Here is a 15,008-nt window from a genome sequence, read left to right on the forward strand (position 1 = left end):
AAGTGTTTGCAGAAGCATTCCTGGGAGTCAATGGGAAGTGAGTAGACATGTTTGCGAGGCGCTACATTAGACGAGGAATGAATTAATGATACGAATTGGCATTTTTTAACGCGAGGACTGCATTTTACTAGCAAGGTTGGCTCCAAGAATAAAAGAATCCTTTGTTAACCTGATTCTGTAGTGCCTCTGGCCTCGGAATTCCTAGCTGTCGCATGATTCGGTCGCAGAATACCATCGTGATTGGGACAAAAGCACAACTTTGGAAGATATGCTCGCAGCCAGAATTATTATGGGATCATGATCGCCCTTGACAAAGAGGATGCACCTAATATTCGGAAATTTGAGGCTAAAGACGCTTCTTCACCTCCTGTAGCTTCTTAGGTATTTTCTTTGGGATCTCGAGAAAAAAGATTCTTAGAAGTTCTGATTCAATTGGAATACCACGTCTTTATCGGTCTCATTAGTCGCCATTATGAGCAACGTGAATCGATCACCCATCGCTCGCCGAGCTGGGCAGCAGAATGGTTCCCGACCAACAGGGACTGAACGCTCCAATGCAATAAGGCGTGCCGGACCGTATACACCACCAGGGCCTAGCTCGGCGCCAGGGGCCGGTCACATCAGGAGAAGGCCCGTCGCACATCGCGCAGCACCCCCAATAGCGGACGTACTGGATACTCGAGGCATTGAGGGAGAACGGTCAGAGAATTTGGGGTTTATTACTGAAACCCTAGCGGCTTTTGATATACAAGCCGCAGAAGTAGATCGACTTGCTGATTTGGGCAGAGCAGAGCATGCGAGAAGGAACAAGGTAAGTTGAGAACTAAGATGCTTACCATAAATGAATCACATGGGTTCTGCTTCGCCTCAAAGTCGGCATTGATTCCCTCTTTTCAAATCTCAAATATATCTTATAATCAGTGCTGACTCTGCGATTGTTATAGGTTGCAGAGGATGGCCCTGGTTCCAAACCCGAATCCGGGGAACATGTAGCAAGTATAACAGATCTACTCCATAACGACACGCTGGAGGAATTACTTGAACGCAATGAAGCAGCGCTTAGGATGTCAGAAACAATGGCGGGGATCCGGGAGTATTGGGCCTCGAATCGCACAGAATGGCGAACGAGACGTGATAAGCTATTGGATGTCGAGGAAAAAATAAAGACTTTCAAAGAGTGGTTAGACTGGCCTCGATTTGGAGACGGAGGCCATCACGAGGAAGGACTTCGATGGAGCCAATCACTCGCGCTAGTGGAGCAAGAAAAGGAAGGGATTCTGCAAGAATTCCAGAAGAACAAAAAGGTTCTGCGACTTCTACTAGAACGGTTTAGGATTTTAGATGCTGAGGCCGAGCGTCTGGTGCAGCGACCTGAGCCAGAACAGCAGGACCCGGCTATCAGAGATCAGCTATATACAGATGCACAAGATGTGACCCAATTGCCCTGGTATAACGATCCTGAAAGGGGTAGAGAGTGGTGGCTCCAACATGTCGTTGAAGATATGGGACGCCGTCAGACAGCCCTTGCTTCATCATTCGCCAGGACCGCAGCTATCGTTACGGATATCCAGAAATTGAGAATCGCTACAACAGCACGAATCGAACAACGAAAGATCAATGATGTGAACAATGAGAGGGAAGCCGACAAAAAACTACAAGTCATGTATACAGCATTGGCGCACAATGTTCAGGGACAACCTGTCAACGAGGAAGAAATGGCTACCCTAATGAACCCCATCAAAGATCTCAGAGACACTCAACTGGCTCAACTGAGGCGAGAAAACGACGAAGATGCAGATCTCTTAACGGCTTACGACGTGAGAGAACGGTACGGAGAATACGTCAAGGCGCTCGCTGATGACTTCTCGGAAAGATACGGGACAGTGCTCGCGTTGCTCCAAAACTACGAGGAGAAAATAATGGAACGTTATCCAAATGAGCCATACGTACTTAACTCACTGTATATGGTGGCGAACACTCTCCACGAACGAGCACAAATAATGACAGCACTAGGTCGCTTGGCAGAAAGAACCCAGCGGCGTACAGACATATACGGAATGGTCAAGCTACACTTTGAACAGAATACATGGGCTCCGGAAGCTCTGCAAAACCACACTTCGTCACAAATACTCTCCGTATGCCAAGACGAGCTGTCAGGCCTTGGAAATTTGTTGGCTCGTCTTCAATATGCGGCCAGCAATCCAGATGAAGCGTCAGGCTATGATGAGAATCCAAGACATCCTAGTCCTCCGCCTCCAACCCTCTCGTTCCCTCAAGCCACTAGAAGCCGCATGTGGCAAAGCAATCGTATAAAGGAAGCCAAAGATCTCCTCGATCAAGCACACGCCGTATATGACAATCCAGACGCAGTCTCAGAAACACAGGCTTCACCTGGGGCTACCAGATGCGCGCCTTCTTCGACTCCCCCGACATATTCCCCCTCTTCCGAAAAACCAAGCTCGACCAACCCAAAGCAGCATTCCACAAATTCGTCAGCTCACTAATAAAAGGCGGCATCCCCGAGGCGATCACGTACGCCTGGTTGCAGTACTGCAACTACAACAACGTGTATTTCTCCTCGGGTATTCTCATCGACCGCGTCACGGTCCGAGAGACGGGCTGGGAGTGTTGCTACGAGAAGCCCATTGCCGGCTTTGAGAGGAAGATTCCGCCGGATTCCTATCCCCTACCGAGAAGGCCCGGCGGCCCTAGTCTTGCGAGGCTCGAGGAGATATTCGTTCTACACAGCCACATGTTCCTCCGTCCGGGCGTCCCGGGAAGGGCATGGCCTTGGGATATCCGAAGGCTACGCGCATGCGTTAACGAGTACCTACCCCCACTCTCTAGCGCGTATAGAGCGATTCTGGGCGGCGCGTACGAGGTTGAAGATATGGAGCTGTATCTGACCTCATGGCTGCAGAGAGGGAAGTTCTTCGTCCGAGAATGCGAGTAAGTGTTCTCTCCTTCTTCTCTTCTTTCATTGCCCCTCTCATACACATCTAACATGTAGGTAAAAAATACTAATCACACACAGCGTCGACCCCGACGGCGACTGCACCACACTAATCCGCCTCGACTCAGGCTGGTCCATTCCCCCCACCCTGCACCGCGCGCTTCCTCACGCGCATCAACTGCAGCACCGCGCAAGATGTCGCATCCCTCTTCCGTAGCATATCCGCGTCCTCGCGCACCGAGTCCAGCCTCTACACCATCCTCATCCTCAAAGAACACGCCGCCCCCCGACAAGCCCCACACCAGTCCTCTTCTTCTTCCGGTATCGGTAGTTTTCTGAACCGCTTCCGCAGTGAGCCCCGGCCGTCGCCGTATCGGCTGGGAGGGGAAGGGAGGGAGGAGTGGGGGTTTATGAGGGGGGATTGGCATTTGTTCATTAGGTGGCTTAGTGCGTGCGTGGATGGAGATGATAGGAGTTTTATTATTTTGCAGCGGAGTGGACAGATTGACCTTCCACCTTGATTGTTTCTGGAAGTGGGGGCCGGATCTTTCGTGGTGTGCTGGTGCTGGTGCACCTTATACAGTTTCTGGACTTTATTTGCAGAGTTGATTAAAAGTTTGTTATTAGGTGATCTTGGAGAGGTGTTTCTTTGGAATATTCAGCTTTCAACTGATGTTTAGATCCATTATTGGGGTATCTGGGGAGTGCGTGTGCGTGCTCTTCAGGGGCTCTAGCGAGGCTAGTCATGTGTCAAGTATGAGAAAGCATTCCGAAGTGCTGGAGACATCATTTTGGAAATCTGGCATGAGACTGACATGAAAATCAACCTTCATTAATATATCATTATCCAATACTTCCTATCTCCTTACAAGATCGACTCTTCGTGTCCCCACCTACACATTCCCCTTTTCTAATAACTTCACAATCAACTCCTTCAACTCGCCCACCTCGCCCCTGAGCTTCTTAACCTCAATCGTGGCGGCATCCTGCTCAACATCAGGCTTCACACTCTGTACAGTCTTATCCCATCCCTCGCCCTCAAAATCCACCTCTCCCTCCATTTGCTCCCATTCCTCCACCGTATCATCATCATCCTCCCCTCTCTTGCGATTACTCTTCACATTCTTCGCACTGCGCGTCTCAAAATACGCAGCTACGAACAAGAGTGGACTGTAGACAAGCGCCATAACGTAGTCGTTGAGTTTGGCGTACTTGTGTTTAGGAAGCCACCACTCGAACGGAATTATGAGGAAGAAAACCTCAATGAGGTTGAGCGGCGCAATGAAGACATTCTCGTCAGGCGCGCGTACGAATTGCATGGTTTTCTGCGCAAAGAGAGCCATGTATTCGTCAATTGCATTATCGGTGATATCCTCATATGCAGAATTGTACAACGCGATCAGGATATTAAGCAAGACCACCATGACGAGGAAGGTGAAGATGTAGTAGAGGATGATTCCGAATGGAGGAGCGAAGGCGTCAAAACCGCTGAAGTCGGGGGACTGCATGATGGCATTGGCCATTGCTTGCAGAATAAAGACCGTGGCGTCAGCGTTGGAGTCAGCGTTATCCATGCCGATGAAAGCTTGCAGGAAGCCGACGATTATTACGAATAGGAGAGCGAAGAAGATTAAGGATTCTTTCATCATTACTTTGAGGACCACAAGCATGGCGCCGAAGAAGCGTATTGAGTCGAGGTAGAGGAGAAGGCGCATCCAGAACATGGGTGCAGAGAAGGCTGTTTGAGGTTAGGATTTGCTTGATAGCGGTTGAGGTATGCTTACCTAGAAAGTTGTAGCTCAATTCGTTGAATTTCCCTCTTTGCCCATCATCATCTTCAAGCGGATGGCTTAGTGCAACGAACCTCGTAACCAAAGAAGTGGTCAACAAGCCATACAAAATCAGATTAAACACATTCCAAAAACCAATATAATATCGTCCCACCTTCCAGAACTTCGAAAACTCGTCACACAAGAAGCCAAAGGTGAAGATATAAAGCAGGATTTCCACGATATCCAGATCTCCTTTCGGATTTACCGTATTGATAGCCCCAGTATAAAGTCCCAAATAAATCAGCGAGAAGATAATCTGTGTAGCATTTTGGTAGACAGGAGCCCTCATCCGGTCCGGGTCAACGTGTGTCCAGTAATTCGTATTCGACTTCTTTTTGTAGTCTATGAACATAGATGGATCGTTCTCATCTTGCACCAACCAGCCGCGCCATAGATAATTGACGCATTTCTGATACCCCGAAGAGCCAGTAACTCTTAATGCGTGAAGGTCGACAGCGCGTTCAATGACGTTTGCAGGAGTGGTTTGCTCGCCGTCTATCATGATCGCGTATCTCTTCAGCAGTACATCTTGCAAGAGATAATCCTGATTATCTTCAGTCTCGATCCTATTCCAGTTATCAGACCGAATGGTCCCATTATTTTCTTGTGCGAGGCAAACTTACAACTGCTTCGCAATAACCTCACAAGCCGTCGCGCGCACATTATGTAGATCCGCATCCCACAGTTCAAGCATCGCCTGCTTCTTAAACCACCGCTTGTTTACTAGGAGCGCGTATACCACACACGCAGCATATTCCTGACTGCCTGCTTCCTTTGCAGCTTTCACCACCTTGGGCGTGATAATGCGACTATGGGCGCGTGTGATGCTCTCGGGTTCGAGCTCGCAGGGCACACATTCTTCGATTAGGTAGCGCAGGCGGATTGCGATTTTTGTTACTTCGGGGGCAGGGACTGCGGAGGGGATTGCGTCTTCGTGGTAGGTGGGAAGGACTATCTGTGTATCAGCAATTGCTTCTTTAGGTTCGATTGGAAGGGGAAACGGAAACGTACGACGACGTGTTTCGTCTCTCCAGCGATGTTGGTCTTGTCTGTGGACAGTAGGTATAATTAGCATCTACGGTAGCAGAGTTGGCGGGGCATCTCCTAATCGATGGATGGATGTACTCACGCGCCATCAAGCCCGAATAGCTTCTTCCATTGTACCATGTTGACGGATTGCGATGGCCTTCCTGAATGGTAATTGAGTGGGAAGGAAAAAGATAAAAGTCTGCGGTGTCCGAGGGACAATACTGTAGTAGTGTAGCTCTCCACTTCCAACTCTGATGCTTGGTTTCGTATTAGGTAGGTAGGCTTGGCATTGGTAGCTTGGCTGTAGATACCGTATAATTACTGTACGATGACGTAGGATTTGTTTGGTTTAGAAGAACTCGACGCTATTACTAGTAACTTATAACAAGCTGTTAATTAAGAAGTAAAATACTGCGGCTGATTATGAAGTATAGTATAGTATTAATATCTATCTATTCACTCTTTTGTCGCTCTCGCTTAATAGAATACTGTACAACCAAAATAGTTTTCTATGGTACAGTCTATCTTCTCGATATACAAACTAATTATGCCCGTCCCCTCGCCGCGAGCTTCGCTTCTAACTCCTCAATAACCTTCGCTGCCTTCTCCTCCTCTAAGCGGTAAACCTCAGCTTCTGCATCCGCAATTCTCTTCTGCTCCCTTGCCAGCTGATCTGGTCTCCTAATCGCAATATCCTTCGGCCTGTAGTCACTGAAGAGGAACTTCAAGACCTTCTCAATCACGAAGCACCCGAGGTAGTCGACAATCATAGTGGCAGTCATGGTCCACTTGAAGTCTGACGAGAAAGGCACGAGGCGCATCTTCTCGTTGAGTTCAGGGATAAATTCAGTGGAGCAGGAGAATGCGATGCCTGTGACACCTAGGATACCCCAGTACATGCCTCGGTTTTCTGACAGAGATTCCCTGAATGGCCTGCCTTGGTAATTGATAGCAAAGGTTGAGATTTGCTGGATGAGTTGCAAGAGATAGACGGCACTGTTCAATAGGGAAGGGGCAAATTCCCCTTCGAGATCGACCGCTTCGGAACGTCTGAGCTTAGAATTAGCTTTTGTCAAGTTGGAACGCATTTCTAGACTTACGGAGCAAGGCGTTCGCAGAAGCGAGCGATATAAATCAATGTAACAATGTGAACGGCAAATTGACCAAGAATAGATCCAATGATGTAAAAGTTGAAGATGTTTGGTTGGGGGCGTTCCTTGGAGAGACCATCGACAGACTTGGCTCTTGAAATAGACAAGAAGCAAACACTCATAAGCATTCCGCTGATCGTAACTTGGCCATCTCCAAACTTGATTCCTTCAAGGTAAAGCACACTAAGACTGTATGCACTGATGAGACAGTTGAGCGCGAGGATTTTGTACATCTGGATCGTTGCTACAAGTGTACATCGTCCTTGGCGGATGATGTTTGGAATGGCGATAACGTTGCTCAGCTTACTGGTGAAAGGCGCAGCGACTGAAGCATCACCGAGCTTGATAGTGGGTGGTTCATCCTCGTCAAGGTCTTCCATCATGCTTTGTGTGAATTTTTCGGTCAAATTAAGAGCCTTTTGCTGCGCTGGAGACGGGGTTTTGTCCTTCTTTTTGCCATCTAGAATTGCTTGCGCTCCGGGAGAGGTGATAGTTTCAACACCGTTCGATTTATCTCCCACGGCGGTCTCGGTGAGAGCTTGCGCATTTCCTTTCCTCTCCAGCTCACGTTGCATGGCAGCCGCGTGATGGGGATTTGATGGTCCTGGAGGGTATAGATGGGCGATAGCAACAGGGACAGGAGGATCTGGCTGGTTGAAGCGCTTCATCATGGAACGTTGCTTCTCATACAAATCCTTCATCTTGGTATTTCTCCAATGTTCGGCGATTTTGTTGAGGTCATCTTGAGAACCATTAAGCAATGCCACACCAATATGGGCTTGCTTAAGAGCACCAACATCGTTTGTGCCATCGCCTGCCATAAGTGTATAGTAGCCGAGGTCCTTGAGACCCATCAAGATTTCTTCCTTTTGTTTCGGCGATACACGGGCATATACCCAGGTATAACGATAGATAGATGACAAAGCGACTTGTCCCTTGAACTTTGCGAGAGCATACCCTGTAACACAGAGGTCGTTAGATTGAATGATTTTAGGGTCGATAGGCTTAGTTGGATCCACAGGGATGCTGATTTGGTCATCAACGCTTCTCCAAACAAGATTTTCTCCTGAATCATCGTTCTCTGGAGCATCTAAGATCAAAACGTCTCTGTCGACAATTTCGACTTCGTGGGCGACATGGCAAGCTGTCAGAGGATTGTCTCCAGTAATCATGACCACACGGTGACTGCTCTCATTAAGCATTCGTACCGATGACTTAGCATCGTCCTTTAGAGGACAGTGCAAAACCAAGAAGCCAGCAAAATGTAACTCCGCCTCAACATTTTCTCGTTTGAGCTCGTTGATCTTACCAGAGCCAAGTTCTGAATCGGTGGAAAGATGCTTGTAAGCCAGAGCAAGGACACGAGACCCTTTTCTTGTAAAGTATTTGAATGTCTCTTCATAGTCTGCGGGAACCTTAACCAGCATTTTCATGATGGTTTCAGGAGCGCCTTTGACACCGACGAAGGTATTTCTAACTTTCTTTCCGGACTGTGGGTTCAGTACCGTGACGGTTGCCACGGAGCTTTGACGCTTCAAGGCCGAAGAGAATTGGAATCTGCGCTTAATTTGGACGCTGTTGGAAGAAGTGGCAAATGACATGCCTTTCATTGCCGTCATGCTCCGGCTCGTAAGAATATCGTTCTTTCCGAGAGTCCAGCCCAGAGACGTCAAAGTAGCTTTCTCCATAGGATCCCCGACGATCTCGCCCTCATCCAATTTTACAAGAGCGTGAGCAGTAGCGAGAACAAGGGTCGTTTCTAGACCAGCTTCATGGACAGTAGTGATATTACTATGGGCACCACCATTTTCGCGAGGGGTGTCAGTACCGGAGTGACCAAGGCCAAGACCAGCAATTCCCTCCACGACTAAATCCTCTCCAGTCAAAGTTCCAGTCTTGTCGAAACAAGCAACGTCGACTCGTCCAGCGAAAGGGATACGGAAAGGTTCGGTACAGTAGATGGCGTAGCGGCTGAGAGCTGCAAGACTGGTGTTCACGGCGAGACTAAGCTCCATAGGAAGTTCTGGAGGCACAACACTAGTGACAATCAAGACACAATCAAGGAGAAGCTTGGACCGCTTCCTGTCCTTCTTCACACCATCGTCCCAGACATACCAAGAGGCTGCGATTGCGAAAATCAACAGGAACAAGATGAAAAGTAAGGCTTCTGCGTTGTTGGCGGAAACACGCTCAGTGGAGTAGATCATGGTGCGAACTAAGCTTCCCTGAGAAGTCTCAAAACCAGTCTTTACAACGATAGCCATAGCGCCATTATCTGGAGGGAATGGAACGCCTGAGGCAACCTTGGGCCTTTCCTCGTCAGTGTTTCCATGAGTGATTTGTAGCACCTTGGTGCCGCCGTATAGGAATGCATTCTTGTCTAGTCCTTCAGGCTCAAGCAGGGCATCGCCGGGTCTGAGCTGGACGGAATCCTTCAAGAGTGGGGTACTTTCTCCTGATAACATAGCCTCGTTCACAATAGCACTTCCTTCGACCAAAACCATATCGCAGGCAACTCCACTGTCTTCCTTGGTACGGCCAACAGAAACCAAATCCCCGGGGAGAAGTTTGTCGCTCTGAGTTTCCAACCATTTATTTTGTCTATACACATAGATGTCGTATGGCTTGATGCTCATTCCGCGGAATTCATTCAAGGTTCTTTGACGTTGCCAAACAACAGTGCTCTCGAATCCGACAAGCATGAGGAGGGTGAACAGCGAAAAGTACCAGTAGTCATCCAACATCCACAATCCAACACAGAATATCTGGAAGACGAAGAATGGGGCGACCGCATGCTCCTTGAACAATTCGACAAAGGTTGGGACGGGAATATCGAAGGTGTTGTCCCCATAATGGTGCTGGATTCTAGAGAGCTCAGAAGCAGACGATATACCTCTCGAATGTTGAAATTCTCGTATGTAAGGCTTTGGTTCGGCATCGAGGGGGTATATCAAAGGTGCGAAAGAGTTCGTGACCGGGTCGTAAAGGAATCGACGCTTTTGAAAGAGGAAGGAGATATTGGTTTTGCCCCCAGCCTGAAAATGTTAGCAGACGCGTCTACCTTTGAGGCCTAGAGAGCGATCTTACATTGTCTCTCTCAATCTTGCAGATATCTGCAGAACCCGCATTGACAGCGGGCAGAAGCTTAATTAACTGTGCATCCTGGACGGATTTCGCGGATTTCGTTGTGAAGAGGGCTTTAAGGTTGATATTCCAGTTCGTGCTCAGCCAAACTAAGCTTTGCAGAGTGATGATGGTTCCGCACCAGACAAAAGTCCACTCTTGTCCACCAATATGCGTGTTATAGAGGTCCTCGGAGAGATAATAACGTAGAAATATTGGCCAGATGATAACAAAAGGCCACACATAGGCATGTAGTTGAAGTGGTACTGCTTGTGATTAGAATTTTGGATGGGAGTTCGAAGCTTGATTTGATGATCACGCACAAGGATTATGTAGAGTCGCAGATGCGATCAACGGGTTATCCACCAGAGGAGCCATTGCGCATTCTAGAATAGAGATGCGCGTCGAGGCTGGGAATCGAAGAAGTGAAGTGAAGATGTGGCTTCGAGAAGAAAAGGACAGGACGGCCTGTGCTATCGGGTTGATATCGGCCGTGGCCGGCGATTCTTAGTCAGCATAGAACTCTGAGATGCTGCGTTTGCGTTGGCTTCTTTTTGATGCTGCCGATTCTCTCTCTTCATGCATCATTCAACGACAGAAAAGAGGACGGAAGATACACAGGGTCGTTGTTTACGACCAGTAGTCCTTTCAAGTGTCTAGCACTAATGTCCTGTTTCTCTTCCTTTTCCTCTTTCTCTTCCTCTTCTCCTCTTGATTCGCACTCTATATCGCGTTTACAGCGTTTACCCCTTTAATTTTTCAACAAGCTTGCGAGCACTAATGGGCCAGTTTCTTCAACCTTTTGCTCACCTGGTGCTTTCTCACCAGAACTGCTACAGGATTGTCCTTGGTCTACCTGCTATTTATACTTTTGTTACAAAGGTCGCAGAAGAATCAGCCGCAGTACTTCAGGACGTTGGCTGGATCTGGGCAGAGCTTGCGGCATCTCCTCTTGGTACTTCTGTGACTCGAGAGTCATCTGCAGTGAGTAGAGAGGATACCGTCCTTACAGAACCCTTAAGGCAACTCCCACATGAAAAGACATGACCCGTAATTTGGAACGTTCTCGTTTACCTTGTTTTTCTATCTTCGCTAATAAGGTATAAGAACATAAGTGATCTAGGTAGGTATTTACAAATACCTAGGTAATCAAACATAGGTAAGGTAAGGATAAAGCCCGTATTATATCAGCTAATGTTATTTATGGCTAAAACCTGTGCGAGGCATCATATACACTGAGTTACTGTATGCTCTGCAACTGTCCCCAGTGAATAAGCTTACAGATGAATGCAGAGTGACATCACACGCCAAGCTTCCACCTATCCAAAACCTGGTCAACGACAACGACCCCGCTACTCTCCTCCCCTCCGCTTCCGAGGAACATCGAGAACGAGGGACTATACAAGTAATACGTCTGCACATCAACTCGACTGTAATTTGTTTTACAGATACGCGTGTGAGACTCCTTTCTCCTTCGCACATCTTCTCCTTCCCCTTCGCAACTATGACTGCTGCAGGACCAGCAGATGGCGGCTCCAACCCAGAGCACTTGAAGGACAAGTTGAAGCATCCGTTCAGTGGTCTGCGAGAGAAGTTGAAGGATACCAAGCTCCATGATATTAAAGTCAGCCTTAGCCATAAGAAGTATGCTGATGTCCCAACGTAACTTACCTTCGAGCCTCAAGATGCTGACCCCGAGTAGACATGAGCTTGGCAAGTTTGGAAATTTGGTAAGCCATGCTATGAGATATTGCTCCTTCTAGCCCCAACTAATGATACTTCCAGATCAACCCAAATCATCGACACGACGAAAAGCATGAAAAGGAAACTGATGACAAGAGAACCAAGATTGGGGAGGGACACAGATTCCAGTCTTTTGCCCCAGAGCGCCCAGGGAATAACATCAAGTGGTACGTTGATGGCCGAGATTACTACTGGGTAAGTCCATAAAACTGATGGTTCCCTCCTCCTTTCTGATGAATTTTAGGCTGTCTCGATTGCACTCGAGCGAGCGAAGGAAACCATATATATTGAGGATTGGTGGCTATCCCCCGAGTTGTTTATGCGCCGACCCCCATATTTCAACCAGGAATGGCGTTTAGATCAGATCCTCAAGCGGAAGGCGGAAGCTGGAGTCAAGATATTTGTAATTGTCTACCGTGAGGTCGAGGTGTGTGCTCTGCCAATATATTCGCCGAATTTATGCTAATCGGAATTTCCTACCAGGCCGCTCTTACTTGCAATTCTGAACATACGAAGCATGCCCTCCAAGCACTCTGTCCGAAAGGAACTCCTGGATATGGAAACATTGTCGTTATGCGACATCCTGATCACAATGTTCTCGAGAACGCCGCGGACATGACATTTTACTGGGCGCATCACGAAAAATTCATCGTCATTGACTATGACACTGCTTTCATTGGTGGTTTGGACTTGTGCTTTGGGAGGTGGGATAACCATCAGCATCCTCTTGCGGATGTCCATCCAGAGGGAGTGCAACATGAAGTTTGGCCCGGCCAAGATTTCAATAACAATAGAATTATGGATTTTCAGAGCGTCGGCGATTGGAAGTCAAACGAGCTGTCAAAAGCTGAATATGGACGTATGCCATGGCATGACGTGGCGATGGGAGTAGTTGGGGATTGTGTCTACGATATCGCCGAACATTTCGTCCTCCGCTGGAACTTCGTCAAGCGTGACAAGTATAAGCGTGATGACAGGTACGATTGGTTGATCTTAGAAGGCCGAGATGGTCAAGACGAAGACTTGGTGGGAGTCCAGAGACCTTCGCATCCGGTGGGAGAATACATTAAACATCCGCTATCACCCCTAAGCAGCAAGACTTTGGGCGACCAACAGGGAACCGTCCATGCCCAGATTGTTCGAAGCAGTTGTGATTGGTCAAGCGGTATTCTTACAGAGCATAGCATTCAAAATGCATACAGCGAACTCATTAGAAATGCGCAGCATTACGTATACATAGAGAATCAGTTCTTCATCACAGCCACAGGAGATCAGCAAGCACCCATCAAAAACACCATTGGAAAGGCCATTGTTGAAGCGGTTGTCAGAGCTGGAAAAGAGGGCAGGAAATTCCGTGTCATCGCAGTCATTCCTTCGATCCCAGGATTTGCCGGTGACCTTCGGGATGATGCAGCAATGGGAACGAGAGCTATCATGGACTATCAGTACAAATCGATCTGTAGAGGAGAGCACTCAATTTTCGAACAAATCAAAGCTCAAGGAGTTGACCCAACGAAACACGTTTTCTTCTTCAACCTGAGATCATATGATCGATTGAACGTCACACCTGCCATCAAGAAGCAGGAAGAGGAATCTGGCGTCAAGTATCAGGATGTACAGAGGGCCGAGGCTGAAGAAATCATGGACACTGGTATTCACGGTTCGAAGGACGATGAGGATGGCGCAGATACGCATATGGGTCAGAAAGCTTCGGTTAAGGACAAGCTAAATCCCCTGAAAGATGATGCTGGTAATGAGTCAGCGGAGGAGAATACAGATGCTAAGCGCCAGTTTGAGGAAAAGCGTGAGGCCGCTGGTGCGGATCAAGGCATCGCGAGTGTTAGCAGCGTCGCAAAGAATGCGATGCATGGTGAAGGAAGCCTCGTTGACGAGAAATGGGAAGGTGACCTCGAAAACGAAGTCGACAACTGGATTCAAGAGGAGTTGTATATCCACGGCAAAGTTTTGATTGTTGATGATAAGACTGTCATCTGCGGTAGCTCTAACCTCAATGATCGAAGTCAATTGGGCATCCATGACAGCGAGTTATCTATCGTTATGACGGATAGAAAGACGATGAAGAGCACGATGGGAGGCCAAGAATACGAAGCGGGCGTCCACGCCGCAACACTTCGAAGATACCTCTGGAGAGAGCATCTCGGTTTGCTCCCCCCTCAAGAGCTCGATGCATCGAAAGACCCAAACGCGCAACCACCAGATGTACCAGTTGACCCACAAGAAAACGAGACCTATGAATTCGTCGCTGATCCCCTCGGTGACGAGCTATGGGATATGTGGACATCGCGCGCAAGCAAGAACACTGAGATCTTCAGACAGCTTTTCCACGCGGATCCTGATGATTATGGTAGGTGCCCCCATTTTCTTTCCTTTATTCTATAATACTAATATATATACTGCAGTCAAAACATTCGACGACTACGACCAATTCCTCCACCGCAAGGGCGTCAAACAAGGCCATATCTATGACAAGATGACCCCGCCCAATGAGATCCGCAACAAGCTGGACCAGATTAAAGGTCATCTTGTTTGGATGCCGCTTGAGTTCTTGAAGGATGCGCCGATGGCGGAGACGGGATTGCAGGTTAATTCTTGGACGGAGAGTATTTATACCTAGCCGGGGGTGCGCTTTATTAACTAGCTGCATAAGGCTTAGGCACGAAGTTGATAATCTTTGGGGTGTGGGAAATCGTGGGGTTTTATCTCAGTTGGGTTTATATTTTAGGGGCTCGGCCTGGAAATAGCGTCTGGAAATAGCTAAACGACTTATGTTTTTAACCTAGGGCTGTAGAGATCTTGCCTATTTCACTTTTATGTTATGATCGGACAAACCATTCGAGTGAGGGTTTCTGTTCGCCAGGAGAGGAAGACGTAGCTTAACCAGTCATTTCTATAAATACTTAAGAATCATGCATGTATGTACCCATTCAAGTTGGAAATAAGCCTGGTATCTAATGTTTGGACGCTCTCTTTTACCTTAACGGGTTGCAGCGTTATGTTTTTGAATTTTATAGCTCCAGGCTTCGCGGTAGGGATATCTCACCATGGAAAGCAAATTGCCCTGCATTGAGATCAGACAGCACCTATTTCGTGGTGGAATTACTGGGCTCGATCCCTGAACAAGTAATGTGCTATAGGGAGAGAATTTGACTCTAGTGG

At 47.9% G+C, this 15,008-nt stretch overlaps 3 protein-coding genes across 3 annotated transcripts; 1 reads left to right on the top strand and 2 right to left on the bottom strand.

Annotated features, from left to right (window-relative positions):
• Window positions 1-3,846: 3,846 nt before the first annotated feature.
• YVC1_0 (Calcium channel) lies at window positions 3,847-5,952 on the bottom strand (the record flags this gene model as incomplete). Its single annotated transcript, XM_031153314.1, has 5 exons — window positions 3,847-4,691; window positions 4,738-5,351; window positions 5,409-5,736; window positions 5,797-5,834; window positions 5,915-5,952. The coding sequence occupies 5 exons, from the start codon at window positions 5,950-5,952 to the stop codon at window positions 3,847-3,849; spliced, it is 1,863 nt and encodes a 620-aa protein (XP_031001538.1).
• Window positions 5,953-6,359: 407 nt separating this feature from the next.
• SPF1 (Manganese-transporting ATPase) lies at window positions 6,360-10,466 on the bottom strand (the record flags this gene model as incomplete). The annotated part of the gene is made up of 4 exons (XM_031153315.1): window positions 6,360-6,864; window positions 6,915-10,000; window positions 10,053-10,354; window positions 10,412-10,466. The coding sequence occupies 4 exons, from the start codon at window positions 10,464-10,466 to the stop codon at window positions 6,360-6,362; spliced, it is 3,948 nt and encodes a 1,315-aa protein (XP_031001539.1).
• A 1,126-nt stretch (window positions 10,467-11,592) lies between these two features.
• Window positions 11,593-14,466, top strand: SPO14_0 (Phospholipase D1; the record flags this gene model as incomplete). Its single annotated transcript, XM_031153316.1, has 6 exons — window positions 11,593-11,732; window positions 11,791-11,818; window positions 11,874-12,026; window positions 12,076-12,258; window positions 12,315-14,196; window positions 14,252-14,466. 6 exons carry the CDS (start codon window positions 11,593-11,595, stop codon window positions 14,464-14,466), a joined length of 2,601 nt encoding a protein of 866 aa, XP_031001540.1.
• Window positions 14,467-15,008: the final 542 nt, after the last annotated feature.

Source organism: Lachnellula hyalina (genome assembly GCF_007821495.1).
Source record: "Lachnellula hyalina strain CBS 185.66 chromosome Unknown contig00233, whole genome shotgun sequence".
Taxonomy (NCBI): Eukaryota; Fungi; Ascomycota; class Leotiomycetes; order Helotiales; family Lachnaceae; genus Lachnellula; species Lachnellula hyalina.